At 35.7% G+C, this 11,220-nt stretch overlaps 1 protein-coding gene across 1 annotated transcript; it reads right to left on the bottom strand.

Annotated features, from left to right (window-relative positions):
• LOC109224402 lies at nt 3,726-9,864 on the bottom strand. The gene is made up of 8 exons (XM_019388983.1): nt 9,720-9,864; nt 7,943-8,095; nt 6,981-7,409; nt 6,778-6,854; nt 4,794-6,362; nt 4,587-4,691; nt 3,884-3,964; nt 3,726-3,791 (listed from the first exon to the last, which is right to left on the bottom strand). The coding sequence occupies exons 1-8, from the start codon at nt 9,862-9,864 to the stop codon at nt 3,726-3,728; spliced, it is 2,625 nt and encodes an 874-aa protein (XP_019244528.1).

Raw genomic sequence — 11,220 nt, 5'->3', positions numbered from 1 at the left:
CTCACAGGGTTCGATAATGTAAAATTCGACGAATTCAATGCTGAAAATGGTATAAGTCACAAATTTTCAGCTCCCAGAACAACCCAACAAAATGGTGTTGTGGAGAAGAAAAATAGGACTCTTGAAGACATGGTAAGGACTATGCTGATTGAAAGTAGTGTCCCAAACGGTTTTTGGGCAGAGGCAGTCAACACTGCTTGCTATTTGGTAAATAGGTACATGATCAGGTCCCTCTTAAACAAAACCCCGTATGAATTGCTGAACGGGAGGAAACCCAAGCTAACTTACCTGAGAACATTTGGTTGCAAATGTATCGTTCTCAATAATGGTAAGGAAGCGCTGGGAAAATTTGATGCCAAGAGTGATGAAGGAATATTTCTTGAATATTCCTCACAAAGCAAAGCATACAAGGTCTACAACAAAAGGATTCAATGTGTTGAATAAAGCATACATGTGATCTTTGATGAATTATAGCACTTATGTGGGAAAGATTCACATGATAAGATTGATCAAGATGGAGTGCATTTAAAGGTTCCTGGAAAAGCTATTGATATGGCAAATGGAAAGTCTGACTTGATGAGCCAAGTCAATGAATCCAACGAAGAAGATGCAACAGAATCTCCTGCTAATACAGAAGAACCTGGTTCCTCCATCACAACAACTGAAGAAGAAAACAAAGTTGGTGATGCCGTGCAAGGAACTCCTGATGCCGAGCAGAGAAGTGGCACTCACCCCTCCATTGATGCCAACAATAGATCCCATTCAGAGGAACCTGGGTCTTCTCATAATGAGATTCAGGTGTCTAACTAGAAGCACAAAAGTTCACATCCTCTCCAAAATGTGATTACTCCTCTTGATTCAGGGTTTCTAACCAGATCAAAGACAAGAAGCTCATTTGCCTTCTCAGCTTTTTCTTTCTCAAATTGAGCCCAAAAATATCAAAGAAGTGTTAAAAGATGCTGACTGGATTATTGTTATGCAAGATGAACTAAATCAATTTGAGAGGAACAATGTATAGCACATGGTTCCTCGACCCTTGGACAGAACTATTATACCAACTAAGTGGGTGTTCAGAAACAAGCTGATGAGTTTGGGAACACAATAAGAAACAAGGCCAGGTTAGTAGTTCAAGGAAATAACCAAGAAGAAGGTATTGACTATGATAAGACTTTTGCCCCAATTGCTCGAATGAAAGCGATCAGAATTATCATTGCCTTTGCATCTCATATGGAATTCAAATTGTTCCAAATGGATGTCAAGAGTGCATTTCTGAATGGGTATTTAATGGAATAATATATTGGTCATTGGGTCTTTAAAAGATTAATCTCAATAATTTTATTCTTAAATAAATCTTCCAAAGACTAGAATGGTAAATTTGGGTGGTGGATCTTTTAAATCTACCCATTTTTGAAAAAATTAAACTATACGTGAAAAGGAAGCAAGTAAGACTCGATCCCTGGACCTTACATTGTTGATGACTCCGCTAGAACCATTGCACTGCACCTCAGTTCTTTCAAGAGGGTTCAACATTTATTATTTAACTTCATTTTGGTGCTTGAAAAAATAGTTTACATATAAAATAGTATAATTCTTTTATGAAGCGGGTTCAACCGAACACGTTTGAACCAATACGGGTCCGCCTGATGTGTGGCTATAATCATGGCTTTTGCACATTATATGCTTTGCGTTTTACATGCTTTAATGTTAAAATATACTTTGTTTGAGCGTAATTGAGGCTATTTTATGTATAGGTGCATCGGAAATGAAAGTAGAGCTAAAGGGATGCTTAAACGTCGAAAGTGCGCTTGAAAACGGTGAAAAGGAGAAGCCGGGCAAAAGCCAGCTCGACCAGGCTTTATCCAAGTGAGGCCAGCTTAAAGCCAGGCCTAGGCAGGCTTTATCCAGGCGAGGCTGGCTTAAAGCCAGGCCTAGGCTGGCGTTATCCAGATGACGCCAGGCTTAAGGCCAGGCCCAGTCCGAGTTTTGAAGGTTTTTATTGTTTCCCGGTTTGACTAGGAGTTAACCTACACATTTAGGTCTTGTCCTAAACATATAAATAGATCTAAAAATGTCACTTTTGGGAGTTCCTTAGACAGACGGAGACGGAGATCAAGTTTGGACACACTTTTCGACCTAAGGAGGCAAGAACACACTAGGATCAAGGCGGAGAATTCTTCTACGAGTTTTTCACTTCCTTCTTCCTGTTTTCCATTATTGGTTATGAATTCTAGTATTGTAGTTTTGCATACTATTATGAATAGTTAATTTGTTATCTAGGGTTTTGATGGAACCTATTGGAGGATGATTTTCCTGTTACGTTAGTATAGTTTTGACGTAGCTTTTTCTCTAGTTGTTCAACTACGTTATTATTGTGGTTGGTTGAAGAGCTCTCAATCGACTGTGCCTATTTATTGTGTATTACTCGGGAGAGAGTGCATATTCAGGTAGTTGTTGAACAACGTCACTCCTAACGTATATGAGGGATCAATACGAAGGGTTTAAAGGTGGGATTAGGGATAACGAAACCTTGGGTGCAATCTGAGTGAGTCGTACATAATGCTAGCTAGCGTAATTCGGGAGAATATGTCTAGTAAATTGTTGTAATTACTCGGGAGAGAGTTACGACAGTCAGAGCGCTCATGATCGGTAGATAATACTTAGGCGAATTTATAGAAAATGTAGCAGGAAGGATTTCGACAATTGGGGAAATCATAACTCTAGACCTCCTGTATTTTGTCTCCAACCCGTAGTATCTTTAGTTGTTAATTTACTATTTTAATTTGTAAGTTAATTAGTTAAACACAAGAATCTTAATATCTATAAGTTAGGAATTGTTCAAGCTTGTCTTCTTGGTAATATTGAACAGTTGTAGCTAAACCTTAGTTCTCCGTGGGATTCGACTCCGAACTTGTAAACCGGATTATATTTGCAACGACCACTTAGTCCTTTTTATAAGGCATAGTTGGGCGTGATCACCGCCCCTGCTCCCATTATTGAAGATTGAGAACATTAAACCTTAGTGTAAGAAATGACGAAAAATGACAATATATTGGATGAAGTGGAAGAAAAAAGATTAAGGAAAAAACTAAGTGGACTCAAACAAGATGATTCTATATTACATTTACTTTTTGTTATAGGTGCTGAATTTCTCTGCAGAAGTCTTAATGGACTAACTGTCTCAACTTGCACCTAAAATTAATTATCTACCATATGCAGATGACATGGTAATTTTCTCACAGTTCACCTCATTAGAGGTGTACTGGAAAAATTTAAGGTTGTTCCTGGTGAGAAGGTGCAGACATATAAAAGCTCCTTTTACGGGAACTTTAAGGTAAATGTACGAATATGCTCAAGATTGAGTAGGTTTCAGATTCATCAACTCAATATACTAAGGTGAAAATATAATATCCATGATGTAATTAATAAGCTGCTTCAATTTCAGGAAATGAAATTTAAAAAATAACAATAATGAGTTTATATTAGGGATATGCAGAGTTGATAGTGCATTACAAAGAAAACAATGAACAAACAAACTCACATAGTTGGACAGATAGGTACATGACCAATCTATCAAATAAAAAAGTACCTTAGTTGTTCCAAGTTCTTCCATTGAACATCTATAAAAGAGCATAAAAATCAAAAACTTATTGTCCTTATACTATTAAAATACTAGCTGAGAAGCCTGTCGCGTAAATCTTCTTTGATGTTGACTTTAGATCCCTCTACTACTGATCACCATTATAAGGGCTTAAAGAAAGAAGTGAATCCCAGAAATCCGTATCATCGCCGTGCTGAAAAATTGTAAAGGCAAAGATAGTAAATTTCATTTTCAGAATATAATGCTCTATGATCAAACACAGGTACGTATATGAGCTAAAACTACCTCAAGTTCCGGATTCTGGTGAGTATGATGGAGCTGAGATGACGATCCTTCCTCTGCAGTAACACCTGGGTGATCTCCTTGCTACACCAACAGTGCAATAAGATATCAGAAAGTTCAAAGCGTGCTGTGAATACTGACTAGTATTTTTTAACTATCAATTCCTAGGTCATATTGTATAAGTTTGGTTTTTGTTATTGGATCATCTTATTCGACATATTTATCCTTTCGTATGACCTAAGTTATTTCTCTAATTCAATGAGGTAAGCAAACAAATCAATAGAAAATTAACCATCTATACTGTTTGAGAACCCTTTCGCCCCAAAATATGCAACATCCATCTCCACTCTTAATTGCGGGGAGAGGAAGGGAGTAATAAGGGAAAGAGAACAGAAAGTGAAGAAAAAATGATAGTGTGCAAGAACTCGTTTAATTCGCTTAACGCTGTAATGCAGAAGACTATAGCGGCTTGTAAGGAAAAATTCAACATTAAATACATTAGTAAGTTGTATTATAGGAGGATAGATTGTCTAAACACATTAATACTTTAAACTTTTATAGCTCAACTAGATGGCAGGTAATAACACTTACAAAAAGAGAAAATGATGCAAACTTAATAAAATTTAACAAGATTAACACTAGCCTACACTGATATGCAAGTATGACAAAACATGTATGGTTAAAGACAGATAAAGCTTTAACTTGCCTCTCCTGGTGTATAATCAACTGGCAATGGATAATAAGCTTCTTGGTCCTGATTGTTAACATCGGTTAAGTTAAAAGTTGTCTCCTCCTGATTATTGCTGCTTTCCTGCATGTACACAGTTAAGTTTGTGCAGTAAAATTTACACTAAAGATAATCAAATAAATATTTTAGAAGGAATAAAACTTCTTGAACTTGAGAACTATATACCACATGAAAAGGTTGAACGTTCAGTTGGCTGTAGAAAGTGCTTGTAAGATCACCAATTCCACTTGAATACGATGTAGCATTATTTTTATCGAACATAGAGACGTCATAATCTTGACCAAGCTTAGTACCACTTCCTCCTCTAGTCTCGACATTGTTTGGAAATTGAGTTAACTGCAGATTGCTAGACCACATGACCACTTCAGATTGCTTTTCTCCCTGATTAACGCAGTTTGCTCCCTGATTAAGATAACTAGACCACATGGCTGCAGATTGCTTTTCTCCTTCACCATCTTGACCAGGTTTAGTACCACTTCCTCCTCCAGCCTCGAAATTGTTTGGAAATCGAGTTAACTGCACGCTGTTAGCTCCCTGATTGAAATAACTAGACCACATGGCTGCAGATTGCTTTTCTCCTTCACAATCTTGACCAGGATTAGTACCACTTCCTCCTCCAGCCTCGAAATTGTCTGGAAATCGAGTTAACTGCACATGGTTAGCTCCCTGATTAAGATTACTAGACCACACGACTGCAGATCGCTTTTCTCCTTCACAATCTTGACCAGGTTTAGTACCACTTCCTCCTCCAGTCTCGGCATTGTTTGGTAATCTGTTTAACTGCATATGGTTAGCTCCCTGATTGAAATAACTAGACCACATGGTTGCAGATTGCTTTTCTCCTTCACAATCTTGACCGGGTTTAGTACCACTACCTCCTCCAGTCTCGAAATTGTTTGGAAGTCGGGTTAACTGCACCCGGTTAGCTCCCTGATCAATATAACTAGACCACATGGCTGCAGATTGCTTTTCTCCTTCACAATCTTGACCAGGTTTAGTACCACTTCCTTCTCTAGTCTCGGAAAAATTTGGTAATCTGGTCAACTGCAGACGGTTAGCTCCCTGATTGAAATAACTAGACCAATCTTGATCAAGTACAGTACCACTTCCTCCTCCAGTCTCGACATTGTTTGGCAATCGGGTTAACTGCGTACGGTTAGCTCCCTGATTAAGATAACTAGTCAACATGGCTGCAAATTCCTTATCTCTTTGAAATCCAATCAAAGACGAATCCCTTTGAACCAAACTTTGATTTGACTCATGGTGTTCTCCGGCAGCAGAGCTGTTATGAAGAGAGTTCAAATTTCTTGTAATACGTTGATTCGCTAAAATTGCAGCATTCAGGAGCTGAGTTGAAACATCCTCATGTATCAATGACCTAGTCTGATTCTTAACTGCTTCTACTGTGGACACTTGATTTGCATTACTAGACGTGATTTTACTTGAATCACCTTTGTTCAAAACCAACTTTGCTTTTCCATATCCTGGCAGAGTAATAGCTGGTGTAGCGCGTCGATTTGACAATGATGAACTGCTACGGTTTGAAGTCTCAGCCAATGAGTTGTTCTTGAGGAACGGCTGTTGCGATCCAGAAATTTCTTGAGGATGTTGGCTGATTGTACTTAGCCCTTTCGATCCGAAAGTTGATTGAGTAGCACTATTAGTTAAGTTTGTGTCCGCAGCTTGAACTCTGAAACTTTCTTCAGTGACTTTCCTCAAGAAAATACGATATTTCTGCAAAATTTGCACGCAACGGGTTTCTTAGCTCTAATAAAGAAAAATAATAATGAGAAAAGAACTATTAAATATTGATGTAATTCTGTTCTTGCAACTGATTGCCTTATGTCAACTTCTACACAAATTTATTCTGAATAGTTTTGATAAGGAGCTTCTAAAATGAGCATGAATCAATAAAAGTGTAACTTCCAAATACGATGGCTTTAATTCAAGAAAATACTCAATTCTCTAACTATAAAAACCAGTGGATGCTTGAGTTTCATATTGGAAAGTAACAATATCTTTATATTTTGAATATGGTTCAAAGGTAGTTTCTCCTTTCTATTATGTTGAAAAAATATGCATTTTCACAAATCCAGTGCTAAAACCATGCTACCGAATTTCCTTTTAAGCAACATAGTTAAAAGTGAACCTGCAAATGACTGGCGACGTTTTCTCTTGTTAGTCCTGGGACATCCATGACTTCAAGAATTGTCCTCGGATAAGCTTCTGCAAAAAAAAAAAAAAAAAAAAAAAAAAAAAAAAACAGTTAATAAATTATGTTCATTTCATTGTTTAGCTAGATTGGAATAGTCTAGTTATACCAATATTCTACACATGTTAGCAACAACTTACTGTCCAAACCAATTTCTTTAATTGCTTGCAAGAATTTGTTGTGAAGTGCATCTGTCCAAACAAGCTTAGTCTTCTTTGGTGGTGTGCCACTGTCTTCTTTTTCAGCCTCCTTATACTTTCTTGCAGACTTCTTCTTAGATTCTTCCTTCTTGCCTTCTTTATTGCCCTTTTTGACGTTGATCGATGACGAAGACTCGACATTTTCATGAGGGCTTTTCGGTAAGCCACTGGAGCTTTTACTTGAACTGTAATTTTCTTGAATTTCTTCAATAACAACTGATTTGCCTTTCCCCTTGTTCTTCTTTGCCAAGGCAGCATACTGCCATATATCTCGTAGATCATCTGGTGATATGGGCTTCAGTAAGAAAAATACAGCTCCACGCTCTAGTCCTTCCAACACCATACTATCTCTATCATCGGCTGACATAACTGCCACAAAAATACATGACTCTAGTTATAAACATTGGGCAAAAAGAAAAAGGTTATATATGTTAGAATTCTCACACCGGTTGTGGATGGGGTGCTTAGTCATCTTGCGCAATTCTTACTTCATGGTCTAACTTTTTAGTTGAGCTTAGCTCTCATATTATATTGTCCATACTCCACTTGATAGGCCTAAATGTGGGGGGAGGGCAACTCACATCAGTTTTGGATAGGTGATTTGGTCTCTTTATATAATCTTTAGAAATTCTCGCCTCATAAGCTATCTTTTGCGATCTAGTTAGTTCCAAGGTTAATTTCTTCGCAATATCAGTATAATCTAACTTGTTGAGGCAGAATATCACAACTTTAGTTGTGAGGTAACAAGCTAGCTTCACTTATCATGTGCAGTTATTTATAAATTATTTTAAATGACTTGATAGTATATACACGGTCCTTATGGAAGTTAAACCAAAAAAAAAAAAGACTAGACATCATAAACATGTATATCTATATATAGAGAGAAAGAATTAGAAACTCACAAACAACAGGAACGTCGAATTCTTGGGCAATCACTCGTTGAAGCTCAAAGCCATTCATATCAGGCATGTGGACATCTGAGACGATAACGTCGAAAGAGACGCCGCTGAACCGAAGGATACACAATGCATCTCTTGCGTGCTTCACCGTCACAACTGATCAATTAAACCCACTAATTGATTATGAAGATATTATAAGGTAACTCAAAAGAGGAAATGATTGCTACTCCATATATAAAAACATTCTCGAAATCATATGAGAAAAAGAAAGTATAAGATGAAATAAACTATATTTTCACATGTATATGACAGATGCTCAGGTTTAATTAGTACTGCGGTTATCATATATAGATCATTCTTAAAGATGCGTGTACTTTGTTTTCATTAATAGTTTGAATCAGCTTCTTGATTGAAATAGCTTGTGAATGCAATTAAATTTTGCTTAACTATAATGGGAAGGATATAATCTAGAATAGTATGATTAGTCAATCTTTATAAGTCATCACTTGGACTGGCCCGGGACTAACCTAGTGAAATTAAATGGAACCTCTGAACATGACCGGTGCTGGGAGGAAGGTGATTCATCCGAACCCTCTCCACCGAAAAATTAAAATTTATATATTAGGTCAAAATAATTTGTTATGTATATTTAATGAATATTGAATTCCCTTGATTTTCTTATATTTTAAATTTCCTTGGTGAAAATTCTAGCTCCGCCGATCCTTTTGAATGCACTGAGGCGACCATGAGAAGCTAACTTTTAGGGGGCTCACGAGTTGATAGGTGGAATATATTCATTTTATATATCCCATACGCCCTAGAAATTATCCGTTTCCTCTTTGTCTTGAAGCTCTGAACTTTAAAAAAAATAAAAATAGTGCCTTCGCCTTTTAAAACACTTAATTTTTCAGAACAATCATGACAAGATTACCGAAAGTTCATTTTCATTAATTCTTTTGCAAGAGATCAAGAAACCTTATTTTATGAAGTTTGAAATTAAATTCAATTTAAAAGTCCTCCACTTTATATATGAAAAAAGAAAAAGAAACACTCACGAAATTACGAAAATAATTAAGAAAACGTAAGGAAATTTAGCATAGCGATACATGCCTTGAAGTTAATGTTTTAGTTGAATCTGGTACAATTTTTAATATGTTTTCTACTATAACATTTCTTTAATGTTTTAATCCATTCTGAAATGTCTTACTTTAATTTGTTTCAAGTAGTTGACTTTAGCTCATAAAAATAGGCATTTTGTAAGATCGGTGACTTAGATTATTATGTGTACATATATCATGCTAATTAGATAGTTAAATCTATGTTTGCACTTTTTCTTTTGAATCTGGTACAATTTTAATATGTTTTCTATAAGTTTTTCTTTTATATTTTAATCCATTTTATGCTATCAATTTATAATAATGTTAAAAGTTTGTGGGGCTTATGACATATGCCTTGAGGAGTACGTCTCACTCCATGATACGTAAAGCGCCTTGCCCTATGCATGTCTTCGCCTTTTAAAACACTTAATTTTGTTACGACGTATCATGACTAGAATAGCAAGTAATCCTTTTCACTAATTCTTTTGCTAGATAAGAAACCCTTATTTTGTGAAGATTAAAATTAAATTTGATTAAAAGGTCCTTTTCTTGATGTCAGTTTTTACTTACAACAATGATCAGATCAAGAAATGGCAACTTAAAAAAAAAAGGACCTTATTTTATGCATACAAGAAAACACTCGTGAAATTAGAAAATGATGAAGAAAAAACTCACGACTATACCTTGGTATTTCCACTTCTTGAGTTGAGCAGCAATAATGGAAAGGCAAGTGATATCATCATCCACAACCATAATGCTGTAACTTTTATAAAATTCACTATCAAGAATTTCAGAAGATTTGTTTGCTACGACCATTTCACCCCCCATTGTTTCTTATTCTCGAAAAAATCGACTGTATGTTGTGACAAATAATAAAAGGAAAATGGTCAACTTTGAATGATCGCTCTTGATTGCAGGTGTTTTAGATGGTTTTAGTATTTTGTTGAAAGGGAACACAAATTTGTGTTTATTGATAAAGCATATAAAGTACTCTCTAGATTTGCTAATTAAAGTTTTGAACTACTTGGATATACATTGGAGTCAATTTCTTTCTTTCACCAAAATCCACCTTAGATTTGCTCACCAATTAAAATGACATTTTAAGATTATTTCATAACTTTGTTACTATAGTTTTAGCCCAGTAATGCCATGTTTCCACTATTCTGTTTTAGAAACTTATTCATTTTGTTTAAGTTTTTAGTTTTACCTTTTTTGCTATAAAAATAATGTTATTCTCATCTGGCTAATAAAAGCTCCAACAATATACCATAAATGTATGTACATCCACAACTATGCTTATGATGACATCAAACTACGTTTTGATGACATCATTTGACTTATATAGTCTGAAATGCTTTCAATTTATTATACTCCTATTGCAAATAAAGTTAAAAGAAAATACTATGATGGAAATAACAAGTCAAAGTACGCCTAATTTGCACTAGATGTGTTGGAAGTATATGGAGTTAATATTTCGACTTAATTAGTTCTTAAATTCAACTAGGTAGTTATTATTTCATCGTGAAATAATAACTAACATGTGATTTAGAAGGAGAAAAAGAAAGAGAAGTTTAAATTTAGTTTAAGTGGAGTTTAAAATCGCCATTTAGTTTTCCATTGAAGCTATTCATAATTTTCCTACCAACTAAATTGAAATTTTTATTGGTCGATTAGTAGCAGGAGACTTCAACAAAGTCACGCGTGCCTCTGTAAAATTTGGAGAATTACCTGTTCGTAATAACAAAATAACTAACTTTCTTAACTGCTTGGACTATTGTAAACGGTTGGACCTAAGTTTAAGGGACCTAAGTATACTTGTACTAACAAAAGAAAAAAAAAGTAAAACCCTCACTATGGAAAGACAACGTAAATGTATAACAAATGCTGATTGGGTTAACTGATGGGTTTACAGTACCTTAGCTTTATGTTTTGATGATCTAATAAATTTATTGTTAAAACACCAAATAAGGAACCCGATACACTTGGTACACAACTCAACACAACTCAATCAACGTACTCAAGCTAATGTGAGTTGCTATGACTTCAGAAGATAAAGAGTCAATACAGGGACCTGATCCTCTTGGGTTCCCCTGACAGTAGTATGAAGTCAACTGTCTATAGCTGGAAAGTGACTGCATGCACTGTACACGCAAACAGTGCAGCACTGTACAGCAGTCACTTCTC

The sequence above is a fragment of the Nicotiana attenuata genome, chromosome 3 (assembly GCF_001879085.1).
Source record: "Nicotiana attenuata strain UT chromosome 3, NIATTr2, whole genome shotgun sequence".
In the NCBI taxonomy this organism is placed as follows: domain Eukaryota; kingdom Viridiplantae; phylum Streptophyta; class Magnoliopsida; order Solanales; family Solanaceae; genus Nicotiana; species Nicotiana attenuata.
The sequence above is the reverse complement of the archived record's forward strand: the minus strand, read 5'-3'. Positions and strand labels throughout refer to the sequence as shown.

Coding starts and splice junctions, on each gene's coding strand:
- LOC109224402 (XM_019388983.1), bottom strand. CDS start 9,864: ATGGGGGGTGAAATGGTCGTAGCAAACAAATCTTCTGAAATTCTTGAT. Junction 6,855..6,980: donor TAAAGAAATTGGTTTGGACA/GTAAGTTGTTGC, acceptor TTTTTTTTGCAG/AAGCTTATCCGAGGACAATT. Junction 3,792..3,883: donor ACCAGAATCCGGAACTTGAG/GTAGTTTTAGCT, acceptor ACAATTTTTCAG/CACGGCGATGATACGGATTT.